This window comes from Chiloscyllium plagiosum, unplaced genomic scaffold (genome assembly GCF_037043375.1).
Source record: "Chiloscyllium plagiosum isolate Xiang-an unplaced genomic scaffold, Cpla_swu_hap1 HiC_scaffold_12, whole genome shotgun sequence".
Lineage (NCBI taxonomy): Eukaryota > Metazoa > Chordata > Chondrichthyes > Orectolobiformes > Hemiscylliidae > Chiloscyllium > Chiloscyllium plagiosum.
The window spans coordinates 43817487-43833585 of record NW_028270150.1 but is presented as its reverse complement, the minus strand read 5'-3'; the positions used below and the strand labels follow the sequence as shown (position 1 = coordinate 43833585).

General features: G+C 41.0%; 1 protein-coding gene and 1 long non-coding RNA gene across 7 annotated transcripts in view; one reads left to right on the top strand and one right to left on the bottom strand.

Moving 5' to 3' along the window:
• The window catches only part of LOC148148529 (uncharacterized), a 197298-nt gene that overhangs the window by 84532 nt on the left and 96667 nt on the right, over positions 1–16099 (top strand). For all 5 annotated transcript variants that reach the window (XR_015758844.1, XR_015758843.1, XR_015758842.1 and 2 more), the window contains exon 5: positions 7033–7096. This is a non-coding gene — a long non-coding RNA (uncharacterized LOC148148529). The remainder of the gene's footprint in view (positions 1–7032; positions 7097–16099) is intronic.
• The window catches only part of gpr156 (G protein-coupled receptor 156), a 67005-nt gene that overhangs the window by 29086 nt on the left and 21820 nt on the right, over positions 1–16099 (bottom strand). For both annotated transcript variants that reach the window (XM_087992731.1, XM_043701532.2), the window contains 2 exons: positions 6407–6531; positions 4129–4267 (listed from right to left, as the gene is read on the bottom strand). In XM_087992731.1, coding sequence (XP_087848857.1) covers positions 4129–4267; positions 6407–6531 — 264 coding nt within the window. The remainder of the gene's footprint in view (positions 1–4128; positions 4268–6406; positions 6532–16099) is intronic.

The following is a 16099-nucleotide window of genomic DNA, read 5'->3' as shown; positions in this document are numbered from 1 at the left end:
AATCTGTTATTAAGAAAGTTGTCCTGGCATACTTAGAAAATCATTATGAGGAGGTGCTGGTGTTGGACTGGGGTGGACAAAGTTTAAAAGTCACACAACATCAAGTAAGAGTCCAGTAGGTTTATTTGGAAATATGAACTTTGAGCACTGCTGCTTCATCAGGTAGCTGATGAAGGAGCAGTGCTCCAAAAGCTTGTACTTGCAAATCAACCTGTTAGACTATAACTTGGTGTTGTGTGACTTTTAACTTAGAAATTATTGTGAGATCAGGCAGTGACAATGTGGTTTTGTGAAAGGGAAGTAGTGTTTAACTAAACTAAATTATTTAAGTCCCTTTGAAGAATTAGCAAACAAAGTGGATAAAGGGGACCCTGTTGATGTAATGCACTTGGATTTTCAAAAGGTATTTGGTAAGGTGTCATACAGGTCACTACAGAAAATAAGATCTAACAGTTTATGGGTTATGCCTCTGCATGGATAAAGAATTGGTTAGCTAACAGGAAACAGAAACTAGGGATAACTGTGTCTTCTTCAGATAGCAAAATGTTACTAGTGAATCCCCACAGTGATCAACACGGAGGCCTCAGTGGTTTACAATTTATATCAATGCATTAGATGAAGGTCTAAATGTACATAAATTAAATTTGCTAATGACATCAAGGTAGGTTGGAGAGTAAGTAGGCGATGGCCTAGTGGTATTGTTGCTCGATTATTAATCCTAGAAATTCCACTAATGCTTTTATGATCCAGGTTCAAAACTTGCCATGGCAGATAGTGGAATTTAAATAAAATGTTTTTACAAACCTTGAATCAAGAATCTACTGATGACCATGAACCATTGCCAATTGTTGGAAAATCCCATCTGGTTCACTAATGTCTTTCAGGGAAGGAAAATTGCTCATCCTTATCCTGGTCTGGCCTACATGTGACTTCAGACCTACAACAATATGGTTGACTCTCAACTGCCCTCTGAAATGGCCTTAGAAATCACTCAGTTTAAGGGCAGCTAGGGCAATGCAATAAGTTCTGGCCAGTCAGCAGCTCCCAGGAGTGAATAAATAAAAGGTTGTCAAGAGAAGATGCACAGTCTGCCAAGGGCACAGATAAGTTAAGTGAGTTAGTAAAGATTTACCTGGTGGAGTGCGCAAAATGCAGATCCCTCCACCATGGCAGGATGAAGTGAAAAATGGTATGAATTTAAATGAAGAGAAGTTACAGAAATCAATGACAGAAGTTACCTGATGTTCTAATACAGTAGATACGCAGGGAGATCCAGTAGATGTAGTGTACTTGGACTTTCAGAAAGCTTTTGATAAACATAGGAGCTTAGTGAACAAAATTAGGGTGCATGGTATTGGGGGCAAAGTACTAACTTGGATTGAAAGTTGGTTGGCTGATAGGAAACAAAGCGTAGTGATAAACGGCTCCATTTCGGAATGGCAGGCAGTGACCAGTGAGTTTTCGCAGGGATCAGTGCTGGGACCGCAGCTTTTTACAATATATATTAATGATACAGAAGATGGTATTAGTAATAATATTAGCAAATTTGCTGATGATACTAAGCTGGGTGGCAGGGTGAAATGTGAGGGGGATGTTAAGAGATTACAGGGTGACCTGGACAGGTTAGGTGAGTGGTCAGATGCATGGCAGATGCAGTTTAATGTGGATAAATGTCTGGTCATCCACTTTGGTGGCAAGAACAGGAAGGCAGATTACTACCTAAATGGAATCAATTTAGGTAAAGGGACAGTACAAAGAGATCTGGATGTTCTTGTACACCAGTCAATGAAGGTAAGCATGCAGGTACAACAGGTAGTGAAGAAGGCGAATAGCATGCTGGCCTTCGTAACAAGAGGGATTGAGTATAGAAGCAAAGAGGTTCTTCTGCAGCTGTACAGGGCCCTGGTGAGACCACACCTGGAGTATTATGTGCAGTTCTGGTCTCCAAATTTGAGGAAAGACATTCTGGCTATTGAGGGAGTGCAGCATAGGTTCACGAGGTCAATTCCTGGAATGGCGGGACTACCTTACGCTGAAAGACTGGAGCGACTGGGCTTGTATACCCTTGAGTTTAGAAGACTGAGAGGGGATCTGATTGAGACATATAAGATTATTAAAGGAGGCAGGAAACATGTTTCTGCTGATGGATGAGTGCCGAACCAGAGGACACAGTTTAAAAATACGGGGTAGACCATTTAGGACAGAGATGAGGAGAAACATCTTCACCCAGAGAGTGGTGGCTGTCTGGAATGCTCTGCCCCAGAGGACAGTGGAGGCCCAGTCTCTGGATTCATTTAAGAAAGAGTTGGATAGAGCTCTCAAGGATCGTGGATTCAAGGGTTATGGAGATAAGGCAGAAACAGGGATACTGATTAAGGATGATCAGCCATGATCATATTGAATGGTGGTGCAGGCTCGAAGGGCAGAATGGCCTACTCCTGCACCTATTGTCTATTGTACAGCAAATGATTGACAATGCTCAATTTGCCTTTATAATATAGGAATGGAATATAAAAGTAGAGAATTTTTATCCAGGCTGTACAGGGCCTTGGTGAGACCACATCTGGTCTATGTACCACTTCCTAACATGCTTTCTTTTAAAAATGTTGAATACTCTTTAAGCAACCTCAGAAAGACTCAAGTCCTTTACCATTTCAGGTCAGGTTCTGATCCATCCCTCTGTTAAGATCAAGGGAGAAATCCTCCCAAACATGGAACTTGTTAGACTTGGTAAGCTACCACTCACCTAAGGCCGATACTGATCCAGAAATTCAACATCACATCCAATCTGCGAGTGCTACCTTCAGGTACCTGAGGATGAGAGTTCTCGAAGAATGTGACATCCATGCTGATACTAGGATCCTTGTGTATAAGGCAGTCATCCTTCTGACTCTCCTATATGACTCCAAAACTTGGACTACATTTAGATACCACCTCAAGACCCTTGAAGTGCCATTAATGTTGTTTGTGACGGATTCTCCATGTCAGTTGAGAGGGACAGACATACAAACATCAGCATCCTTGAAGCAGCTAACAGCACCTACATTAAACCCATGATCATCTGAAACTAACTCTGCTGGACCAGCCACAGGCTTAGGATATCTGAGTTCCCATTGCCAAAGCAAATCTTCTTCACCCAACTCAAGAAAGGCACTTGAGGAGGACAAAGGAAACATAGGCTACCCTCAAGAAATGCAACATAGATATCAACACACAGGAAACAGGGACCGGAGAAAGGAATGCCAATGATCTCAAAGTTATGGTCTAATTCCACTTCCTGGAAACCCCTGCAAAATGTGTGGTCAGAGATGCAGCTCTAGGATTGGGCTCATCAGCCACACAAGGACCCACAGAGCCCATGACCAATGACATGGAACTTCTGAGGTGGACAATCAGACCTGTGAGCAAGTGATTGCTGATTATAACTTTTTAGTGTTCAGTTGAACTTTGGACATCCTGTAGCCATTTATTTCGTTTGTCTAAAATAGTACTATATTAACATATTCTCCATTAAACCACATAATGCTCCTCTTAGAAATCCAATGAAGTACTATTACCTGTGTGGGATTCAAATCTTAAAACATTAACTCTCAAAAAAAACATTAAAAACAATTTGATTATAAATTGGATAACTTTATACTCAAGGATACCCCTCACCTCCCATGTGAGATCTTTATTAAAGTTTCTGTATACTGTGTTTGCATTTTATGTCCCAGAGACTAAAGGTTATTTGTCTTATGCTCCTAAAGCAATGACACACATGATGACGGATTGCATAGCAGTTAACAACTGAACCAGTGTTGCTTTATAACTGGCTGATAGGTCAGATTAAATTTAGATAAAAACAATGACTGCAGATGCTGGAAACCAGATTCTAGATTAGAGTGGTGCTGGAAAAGCACAGCAGTTCAGGCAGCTTCCAAGGAGCAGGAAAATTGAAGTTTCGGGCAAAATCCCTTCATCAGATTAAATTTAGGTCAAGTGTTTTTCTGATACACATACATCACTTCATATTAAGCACTGATAAAACCAATTCACAAACAAGGTACAAGCAAACCAAATATAGGAAGTCCTGGGTTTCCGATTAATAGTGCATACACCACTTCATAATTTGTCAACTTTCCCTACCTGAAAGATCAGTTCAGTTGACATTTCCATTTCAGCAGTTTTCTCTTCCACAATTCCAAACATATATCCACTGACATAAGTAAAAACACTTCCAATAATTGTTACAATATTGAGGTTTGGACTGGACATTTTCACAATCCTGATAGAAATAGTTAATAATAAAAGTTTGTGAAATCTTCACATGATAGACAGAATTTTAAACATTAATATGTTACCAAATTGAACACTTTTAACATGTATAGAACTGAATTTTTATACAAGAATAGTACAGACCAGTTATGCTGTAACCTCTGAGCCACATTTACATTAGAGGCCACCTGGATGAGCAATTTTAGATCTAAATTGAATCAGGCAAACATTTGGTAAAACTGAACGTTAGCTTGTGGCTAAACAAAGCTTTCCCCTATGAGAAAATGGTGACTGGGTGGGGCCCTGCTTTATACAGGCGAAAGTAAGTACTGCAGATGTTGGAGATTAGAGTCAAGAGTGTGGTGCTGGAAAAGCACAGCAAGTCAGGCAGCATCCGAGGATCAGGAAAATTGACATTTCAGGCAAGGGCTTCTTTCAGGCAAGATTTTCCTACTCTTCTGATGCTGCCTGACCTGCTGTGCTTTTCCAGCATCACACCCCTGCTTTATCTAGTTGTCATGTTTTCAAGCCTGATGTAATTTGCAAGTAGAATACAACACACCGCCCTTCTTCAGAGTTTATAAGAAGTGATTTCTAATGTCTATGGTGGGCAGTAGCTATAACTAGATATAAAAACCCACTTAACTATATTATTTATTTTGGTCACATACGCATCCTATCTGAAAGCATATGAGTTCTCAATAAAATTGAACAAATTATTTGGTAAAATGGTTCTAAAATATTTTCAGACCCAGTCTCATTGAAAAAAAATCTCAGTTCCTCATGTTAAGCATAAAACTATAATTTGACAGAAAAAAAAAGACAAAGGAGCAGTGCAGGCTATTTAGTCCATCAAGTCTGCTCCACCATTCAGCAAGATAATGGATAATCTAAAAATCCTTAGCTCCCTGCCTTTTCCCCATAACTATTGATTCCCTTACTGATTAAAAATCTCTCTATCTCAGTCTGGAGTATACTTAATGATGTATACTTAAAGGGAAGATGATGGCCTAGTGGTACTATCTGTCGCTGGAGTGTTAATCCAGAGACCCAGGTAATGTTCTGGGAATCTGGGTTTGGATCCTGCCATGGCAGATGGTGGAATTTGAATTCAATAGGAAATGAAATCTAGAATTAAGATTCAAATGATGACCATGAATCTACTGCCAATTGTTGGAAAAATCCACTTGGTTCACTAATGTCCTTTAGGGAAGGAAATTGCTATCCTTACCTGGTCTGCCATACATGTGACTCCAGGCCCACACCAATGTGATTGACTCTTAACTGCCTTTTGGGCAATTATGGATGGGCAATAAATGCATGCCTCGCCAATGATGACCACATCCCATGAATTAATTTTAAAAACTTAATGACCCAGCCTCAATAGCCCTCTGTAGTAAAGCATTCCACAAATTCACTACCCTTTGATAGAAAAAGATCCTCCTCAGTTCTATCATACATATACAACCCCTCAATCTAAGAATATGACAGCATTAACATGTTTGTAATAATCAGAGTGGTGCTGGAAAAGGACAGCAGGTCAGGCAGCATCCGAAGAGCAGGAAAATCAACATTTTGGGCAAAGGCCCTTCTTCAGGAAGGGCTCTGATCTAAACTCTGGTTTCCAGCATCTGCAGTCCTCACTTTTGCCATGTTTGTAATAATGTTGACTGAAAACGTCTAAACCCATTTTTTCCCCTTCTGTTTCTATTTCTTTTGCTCTCAGCTGTAATTCTGTTTATCTTTCTACCTTGCTTCCGTGTCATACATTTTCTTCTGGTTTTTGGTTTCTTATCATGGTGGAAACTCTCACTAAGGGATAATTTCATTTAAAGTTTGGACAGAACATCTCTGATACTTCTGATTATTGATCGTTATGTACTAACAGTCAGTATGAGTGAACCATACACTCTGGATATTTGCCACCTTTAAACAAGATGCAAAGATTCTGGTGAACTGGCTGACATAAGGACACAGAGGTTAATTGCTCACCACAGACCAGCGACTGAATCTGACCCTCCTCTTATTAACATAATTCACTATCAATTAACCTTCTTAGACAATGAATTGGCTAAGATGCAGGTGGGAGAGAATGAGACTTCAAAAGTTTAAAGCAGTGACACAAATGCCATTGTTTCATGGATAGTACCTGTTCTGTTTGAATTTGATGGTGAAGATGAGAAAGAAAAGGGCTAGAAGAATCCCACATGATAACAAGGTGCACATCATTCCAAATAATACAGGGGAGATATGTTTGACTTCAGACATTATGTTCTGTTAAGAAAATAAAGGTGTTATTTAAATCAATCATTGTGAACATAAAGGCACTTTTTACAAAAAAACATTGTTAACAATAAATTACTCCAGCTTTATTTAATGAAATAAAATTATCCTTAGGAATCACCATAACAAAATTAGTTTAAAAGCTTATGTTTGAGACATTCTTTTGTTAATTACAAAGTGGAATGTATCATTGATAGGGACAAAATATATGTTCTCTGTTGAATCCAGCATTGAGGGTGGCCAGTGCCTCTAACCTACCTGGAAATAACTTTTGTTATCAAGGAATTTGAAAATTGTGTTTTAGTCATATTTTCACGTCTATTTCAGAAATATTAATATGTTAAATCACTCCTTTATTCTATAGTGCACAACATGTGCCAATCAAACTCTCATGCAAGATACAAGTTTCTCTTAGAAATTCTACATTATTATTTCTGTCCACAGCCCCCTGCCTCACAATAACTTTAATTTGTATAATGTTTTTAATGTCAGAATCCATCCGAGGGTGCATCAGCGAGGCAACGGTGAAATAAATGGACGCCAAGACAGATGGGAGGTAAGTGACCAGGTTTGTTCAAAGAAATAAAGGTTTAAAGGAGGAAATAGATGCAGAGAGAGAGAAATCTGTATAGTGAAGGAAGTTTTAGGATGGAATGGAGAGATCTGAGAGTGATCATTAATTATGGAAATTTAATGGATAGGGTATTGAGATGCAGGAAGCTAAAGTGAGGCACTTATTGTTCCACAGGACTGCATTCCTGGGCAAGTGGAACTGGGAAAGGGTGGCAGAGACCTTAAAGACCTTGAAGATCTTAAAGACTTAAAGAATATGGAAAGTGGTAATTGGAAGGTCAGCCAGAAAGACATTTGAGTACTTGATCCTGGAATTTCCAAAGGGCATCTGGGAGGGTCTTGGTGGATGAATGATTATGATAAAGACAGAAGCAGGCAATGGATGTAGGCAGTCTTTGTGATGGTGCTGGAAAAGCCGCAGCATGTCAGGCAGCATCTAAGGAGCAGGAGAAATGACGTTTTTGGCAAAAGTATCGTTTATGTCTGAAACATAAGCATGCTCGAAGCATTGTTTCTCCTGCTTCTTGAATGCTGCCTGACCTGCTGTGCTTTTCCAGCACCACATTCTTGACTCTGATCTCCAGCATCTACAGTTCTCATCTTCTCCTAGGACTTTGTGATGGATAGAGTTCAATGTTTAAAACTCTGCGGGTGCTGATTCACTTAAGTCTTAAAAAAAATGTGGCCTCTGAAATAGTTAATGTCTGATTTTAATTTTCCAAAATCCCCTAGATTCAGGAACAGCTTCGTCAAACTGGAATATTATGAATGAGACTCCCTTAATCTGAGGGAATCTGAGGGGGTGTAGCAGGGGGGGAGAACGAGAGACAGCAGAAAACTGCAGGCCAGTTAGCTTAATATCTGTTATAGGTAAATGGTGGAATCTTCTATTAAGAAGGATCTAACAGGATATAAGAATACTTTAATGCAATCAGGCAAAGGCAAATAGTTTTGTGAAAGGGAAATCATGTTTGACTAAATTATTGAAATCTTTTGAGCAAGTAACAGGCAATGTGGATAAAGGGAAACTTATGGATATGTTGCACTTAGATCATCTGAAGATATTTGACAAGGTCCCACATCGAAGGTTATTATGCAAAATAAGAGCTCATTGTGCTGGGAATAAACATAATAGCACAAGAATAGGCTTTTCAGCCCTCCAAGCCTGTGCTGACACATTTTGCCCTTCCATATAAAACTGTCTTCACTTACAGGGTCCATATCTCTCTATTCCCTTCCTATTCATGTATTTGGAGAAAGTGAGGACTGCAGATGCTGGAGATCAGAGCTGAAAAATGTGTTGCTGGAAAAGCGCAGTAGGTCAGGCAGCAACCAAGGAGCAGGAGAATCGACGTTTCGGGCAAAAGCCGTTCTTCAGGAATCATGTATTTGTCCAGGTGCTTGAATGATGCTATTGTTTGGCTTCAACCATCTCCTCTGGCAACACATTTTAGGCACTCACCACCCTTTGTGTAGGAAAACTTGCCTCGCACATCTCTTGTAAACTTCCCCACTCGCACCCTCCACCCTGGGAAAAAGCCTCATACTTTCCACTCTATCCATGCCTTTCACAAGCTTATAAACCTTTATCAGGTCACCCCTCAACTTCCTGCATTCCAGTGAAAACAAACCCAGTCTATTCAAACTTTCTTCCCATCTGAAATCTCCCAAACCTGGCAACATCCTGGTAAACCTTTCTATGCCCTCTCCAAAGCACTCACATCATTCTGCTAGTGTGGTGACCAGAACTGTATGCAATATTCCAAGTGTAGCCTAACTAAAGTTCAGTAAAGCTCAGCATAACTTGTCTATCCTTATACTCAATGTTCCTTCCAATGAAGACAAGTATGCCATTGGCCTTTTTTACCCTATCTACTTGCACTGTCACCTTCCGTGATCTGTGGCTCTGCACACCCAGATCCCACAGCATATCAATATTCCTAAGTGTTTTGCCACTCACTGTATAATTTTCACTTATACTTGACCTTCCAAATCACTTCACATTTGTCCACATGAAACTCCATTTCAATTTTTCTGATCATGCCTCCAACTGATCTGTATCCTGCTGTATCCTCTGACAATCCTCCTCACTATCCACAACTCCACCGATCTTTGTATCATCTGTAACCTTATCTAATTAGGTTACAGAGTGGTCTGGGAGTCCTGGAACATGAATCACAAAGTTACTATGCAGGTTCAGCAAGTGATTAGGAAGACAAGTGGAATGTTGCTGTTTATCACAAAATAAATGGGACATAAGAATACAGATATTTTATAGCAGTTGAATGTAGCACTGGTGAGACCATGCCTGGAGTACATTGTACAGTTCTGGTCTCATTATTTAACCATAGACATAAATACATTAGCAGAAGTTCAGAGCAGGTTCCTCAGATGGGGGATTATTTTATGAAAAAAGATTAGACATGCTGGGCTATACCAATTGGAGTCTGGAAGAATAAGAGGTGATCCCAGTGAGATCATTATTGCAGTTCTGCAAGGATTTGACAAGATAGATGTTAAAAGGATCTTTCCCTTGTTGGAGAACATTGAATAAGAGGATACAGTTTTTAAAAAGGGGTTTTCCATTTAAGACAAAGGTGAGAAGAATGTTTTTTGTTCTGTCTTTGGAACTCTCTTCCTCAGAGTGTGGTGGAGGCAAATTCATTGAATATTTATTAAGGCAGAGGTTGATACATTCTTGACTAACAAGGAAGTCAAAGTTTATTAGAGGTAGATGGGAATGTTGAATTGAGGCCATATTTAAATCAATCATGATCTTGTTGAATGGCAAGAGTAGGCTCAAAGGACTGAATGACTTAGTGCTATCCCTAATGCATATGGTCATATGTTTGTATGAATGGAATAAGCCACCAGGGTTGGATAAGAAGGCAAGGAAAGCAAGAATGGAGAACATAGCTGACTAAGCACTATAAGTTATGAACTCAGTTGTAGTTTTTAACTTTATCAAAGAGTTCCCTTTTCTTGTGAAAGGTCCATTCACTTTTTCATCCCAAAGGTATGATGCAGGTATGGGGATGCAGAAGGTAGGAATAGAGGAGCTCAGTGTTCGTGCTGTCTGTACTGAGTGTGCATGAGCCACTAGGGGCTAAATGCAAAAACAAAGCCATAAAGATGATCATCTCTGGACTACTACCTAAGCAAGACAAAATTGGAAAAAGTGTAAATAAGATCAGAGAGTTGAATGCCTGAAAAGTGATTTGCAAAGTTAAAAAGAAAGGACAAGGCAATAGTGAAGGGTAGAAATACAGGTAATGATAACCAGAATGTGACAGGAAGAAACATGGTACAGATAAAAGCTCACAAACCAATCCGGTCAGAGTAGCCTTCTTAAAATAGAAGAAAGAGTTAAAAACAAATGGAAAATAGTAAAAAGCCATAATGTAAGGCTCTTTATCGGACTCAGACAGGATTTGTTACAAAATGTATAAGTTCATAGTATAGGTAGAAATAAACAAATTTGAAATAATAGACTAAAAAGAGACCGGTTGAAAAATTATCATGACTGGGACATGAATATTCAAGAGGTATTTGACATCTCAGAAGGTTAAGAGGAAGGGAAAATAAGGTCAGGGAGCTGTGTTAGTAAAGCATGAGATCAATACAGTATCTACATTCGGAGGGTCAGGATGTAAAATCATTTCAGGTAAAGATAAGCAAAGGAAATAGTCATTGTTGGGAGCAAGTTATAGGTGCACTGACTGTAGATATACGGTGGAAATTTTAAGAAATGGTGGGCATTTGTAAGATAGCTTCTTGTGGGAAATTTTAGTCTTCATATTGATTAGATGAATCAAATTGACAAAGAGGGCCTGATAGATAAATTCAGAGTGTATTGCGGACAGCTTCCTGTAACGACATTTTGGAACAAACCAGAAAGCAATCTATTTTAGATTTTGTAGTGTAGTGAGACATGGTTAATTAAGAGGAGAAAGTGAGGTCTGCAGATGCTGGAGATCAGAGCCGAAAATGTGTTGCTGGAAAAGCACAGCAGGTCAGGCAGCATCCAGGGAACAGGAGAATCGACGTTTCAGGCATAAGCCCTTCTTCAGGAATGAGGAAAGTTTGTCCAGCAGGCTAAGATAAAAGGTAGGGAGGAGGGACTTGGGGGAGGGGCGTTGGAAATGTGATAGGTGGAAAGAGGTCAAGGTGAGGGTGATAGGTCAGACTGGGGTGGGGGCGGAGAGGTCAGGAAGAAGATTGCAAGTTAGGAAGGCGGTGCTGAATTTGATGGATTTGACTGAGACAAGGTGGGGGGAGGGGAAATGAGGAAACTGGTGAAATCCGAATGGTTAATTAAGACTTCAGATTGCACGATTCTCTCAGCAAAAATGATCATAACATGATGGAATTTCACATTGTTTGAGCACAAGACATGTAAATCTGAAACGTGTGTATTAGATTTAACTTTGTAATTGCCTTTATTGAAATAATGAAGACAAAGTTGGTTTAAGTGGAATGACAAAATAGGTTTCAAGTTAATACAATAGAGAGGCAGTGTCAGATAAAAAGTTCATAATTTTCACAAAGATGTAGTCCATTGAGAAAGAAGAACTTTACGAGGAAAAGCGTACAGCTAACTAAGCTGGTGACAGCCTGCATTAAATTTGAAGAGGTACAATGCTGCAAAGGTTAGTCATCATCATCATTGGTGGTCCCTCATAGGTGACTGTCCAGTTCAATGCAGCTTCTACTGACTCTGCCACAGTTAGGGCAAAAGGTGGTCATGAGAATGGGTGGGTGGGGTATTGGTGTGGCTGTGTTCTCCATACATATTTTTGCCTGGCTTCCACTTTTTCCTGATGGTAAGTCTTGAGGTGCTTGACGCCTTCCCAGATGCTCCTCCTCCATTTTGGATGGTCTTGGGCCAGTGATTCCCAGGTATTGGTGGGAATGCTGCATTTTGCCAGTGTAGCCTTGAGGGTATCTCTGAAGCATTTTCTCTGTCGACCTGGGGCTTGTCTGCTGTTTCGGAGCTGGGAGTAGAAGACCTGCTTGGGGAGTCTTATTGGGGAGTCTTATGTCAGTCATGCAGATAACATGCTCAGCTCATCACAGCCAATCAAGGGGGAGTCAGTGCTTCGATGCTGGGGATGTAGGCCTGATTGAGGACTAATGTTGATGAATCTGTCTTCCCAGCGGATTTGCAAGATCTTGCACAGGCTGCGTTCGTGGTACTGCACCAGTGCCTTGAGGTATCTGCTATGGACAGTTCATATTTCAGAACAATATAGGAGGTCAGAAACTTTCACAGCTCTGTAAACCATGAGCTTGGTGTCAGATCTGATGTTAATGTCCTCAAACACCATTTTCCTCAGGCAGCTGAAAGCTGTGATAGCACACTGGATGGATCTCTTCGTCAATATCTGTTTTGGCTGACAGGACACTCCCGAGGTACTGGAAGTGGCCAATGTTCTCTAACACCTCCCTGTGGATCTTGATGATCAGTGGTTCACTGCACAATGCCAGACCAGATTTGTGGAGGACTTCTGTTTTGTGGATGTCCAGGGTGAGATCCATGCTCTCATATACCTCCAGAAAGGTGCTGATGATGGTCTGGAGCTTGTCCTCAGAGTTTGCACAGATGCATGAACATCCATGTACTGCAGCTCGATTATACTGGTTGGGGTGACTTTAGTTTTGGCTTGAAGGTGGCGGAGGTTAAATAATTCCCTGCAGATTCTGTAAGTTAGCTCCACTCCATCAGGGAGCTTGTCGGTGGTGCAACGCAGATCAAGAACAGTGTTGGGGCACTTTTGCAGACTTGCTTGACACTAGTCTGATCCGGGAATGAGTGGGTGGTGGAGCCATTTGTCATTACCACAACTGCCCTGTCGTCATGGAGCAGGCAAAGGATGGTGATAAACTTTGTGGTGCAGCCAAAGCAGAGAAGGACACTCCATAATGACTGTGTCAAAGGTCTTTGTAAGGTCGAAGAAGGCCATGTACAGACGTAGGTTATTTTCTCTGCATTTCCCCTGAAGCTGTCATGCTGTGAAAATCATGTCCACTGTGCCTCTCCAAAGCCAGAAACCACACTGCAATTCCAGGAGGAGTTGCCGAGCCACAGGGAGGAGACAGTTAAGGAGGACCTCGACAATGGCTTTTTCAATAGTCAACAGCTGACAACAAAGATTAGTGATGGGCCAAAGGATTGGACAAATATTAAAAAGAAGCAAAGGATGACTAAGAGAAAGGATAAATTAAAGAAGGACTTGAAACACTTTTAAAGGAAGCAGAGGAAGCAGATAGCTAAAGTAAGCATGGATCCCTTGGAAGATGATTTGGAACTAATAATAGTTAATGGTGAAATCCTGGTAAAGACTCCAGATAAATAGGTGTTGTTCAGTTTTCCAAATTGTAACTATTAAAATGACAGAGGAGTCAGTGCTGTGGCCTCAACTATTTATGATTTATATTAAAGACTTGGAAGAAGGGGCCTTTCAAATTTCTTGATATAAAGATAGGTCAGAAAGCAAGTTGTGAGGAGGGCACAGAAAATGTAATTGAGCCAAAATTTGCCGGGTGAAGCATAATGTCAGAAAATGTGAATTTGTCAACTTGGGCAGAATGATAGAAAAGTAAAATATTATATAAATGGGGAGAGACTGCAGAGTGCTGCAGTACAGAGGAACCCATATGTCCTTACAAATGAAGCACAAAAGGTTGGCATGCAGGTACAGCAAGTGATTAGGGAGGCAAATGGAATTTTGGCTTTTTTATTCCAAGAGGAATAAAGTATAAAAGTGGCAATTTTGCAACAGCTGACCAGGTAATTGCTGAGAGTGCAGCTGAAGTACAATGTGTGTATCTTTCTTAAGGAGATATACACATGCATTGGAAACAGTTCAAATAAGGTTCTCCAAGCTGATTCCTCAAATGAAGAGCATTCTCTGAGGAAATGCAAAGCAGGGTTTTAGTCCGTATTCATAAGAATTTTGACCAATGAGAGGCGAGCTGATAAAAAGGTAGCAAATTCTAAGGGAATATTACAGGGTAGATACTCTGCAAGTGTTTTTCCTATCAAAGACATCTAGAACGGGGAACCGTTTCAAAATAAGAGGTCTCCCATTTAAAGTGGAGATTAGGAAGAATTGTTTTCTCTCAGAAGGTCACAATCTGGCCGGGCATTGTGCAGCGAACCACTGATCATCAAGGTCCACAGGGAGGCATTAGAGAACATTGACCTTCTGAGAGAAGACAATTCTTCCTAATCTCCACTTTAAATGGGAGACCTCTTATTTTGAATTGGAAGAATTATCTTCCATAGAAAGAGACGGAGGTTGGATTATTGAAAGTATTCAGGTCTGAGTTTGACAAATGTTTGACCTACAAGAGTACAAGATGCCCTTCTAAGAGCCATAGAGTCATAGAGATGTACATCATGGAAACAAACCCTTTGGTCCAACTTGTCCATGCCGAGCAGATATTCTAAATTAATCAAGTCCCATTTGCCAGCTTTTGACCCATATCCCTCTAAACCCTTCCTATTCATATACCCATCCAGATGCCTTTTTATTTCTTATGATCGCATCCTGCCCACAATGCCATTTCACCCATGGCACATAAGGCCTACATCAAGCATGTGCCTGGTAGCTTTAATTGTACAGATTGGTATCAAGGACATGCCACCTTTTGAGCCCCTTTATTATTCTCTTCGCTGTGACAGAGGGTGGTGGTGGAGGGTTGTTTTTCAGAGTGGAGTCCTATGACCAGTGGAGTCCCACAAGGATCGGTACTGGGTCTTCTAGTTTTTGTCATTTATATAAATGATTTGGATGCGAGCATAAGAGGTACAGTTAGTACGTTTGCAGATGATACCAAAATTGGAGATGTATTGGACAGCGAAGAGGGTTACCTCAGATTACAACAGGATCTTGACCAGATGGGCCAATAGGCTGAGAAGTGGCTGGTGGAGTTTAATTCAGATAAATGCGAGGTGCTGCATTTTGGGAAAGCAAATCTTAGCAGACTTTTACACTTAATGGTAAGATCCTAGGGAGTGTTGCTGAACAAAGACCTTGGAGTACAGGTTCATAGCTCCTTGAAAGTGGAGTCGCAGGTAGATAAGATAGTGAAGAAGGCATTTGGTATGCTTTTGTTTATTGGTCAGAGTATTGAGTACAGGAGTTGGGAGGTCATGTTGCGGCTGTACAGGACATTGGTTAGGCCATTGTTGGAATATTGCGTGCAATTCTGGTCTCCTTCCTATCGGAAAGATGTTGTGAAACTTGAAAGGGTTCAGAAAAGATTTACAAGGATGTTGCCAGGGTTAGAGGATTTGAGTTATAGGGAGAGGATGAACAGGCTGGGGCTGTTTTCCCTGGAGCGCCGGAGGCTGAGGGGTAACCTTCTAGAGGTTTACAAAATTATGAGGGGCATGGATAGGGTAAATAGGCAAAGTCTTTTCCTTGGGGTCGGGTGTCCAGAACGAGAGGTCATAGGTTTATGGTGAGTGGGGAAAGATATAAAAAAGACCTAAGGGGCAACTTTTTCACGCAGAGGGTGGTACGAGTATGGAATGAGCTGCCAGAGGATGTGGTGGAGGCTGGTACAATTGTAACATTTAAGAGGCATTTGGATGGATATATGAATAGGAAGGGTTTGGAGGGATATGGGCCAGGTGCTGGCAGGTGGGACTAGAGTGGGTTGGGATATCTGGTCGGCATGGACGGGTTGGACCGAAGGATCTGTTTCCATGCTGTACATCTCCATGACTCCTTGACCTGCCAATTGGCTCTGTTGATAATTTAGATGTACTTTCAGTCTAGCCTTCATTAACTCCTTTCCTTCAGGAACTGCCTGTAGTCCCAGTGGTGGGCATCTAACCGGCTGCTGTTGGGTCTAAGAGCTGTCAGCCATCCATTTGGTCAGCAGTTCGCTAAGGTGGGGCTTGCTCCCCTTTCTCGCCCTCAGTCATTTAATGCTACACTAAACATTAAATGGACATGGGGCAGTGTGGCAGGGA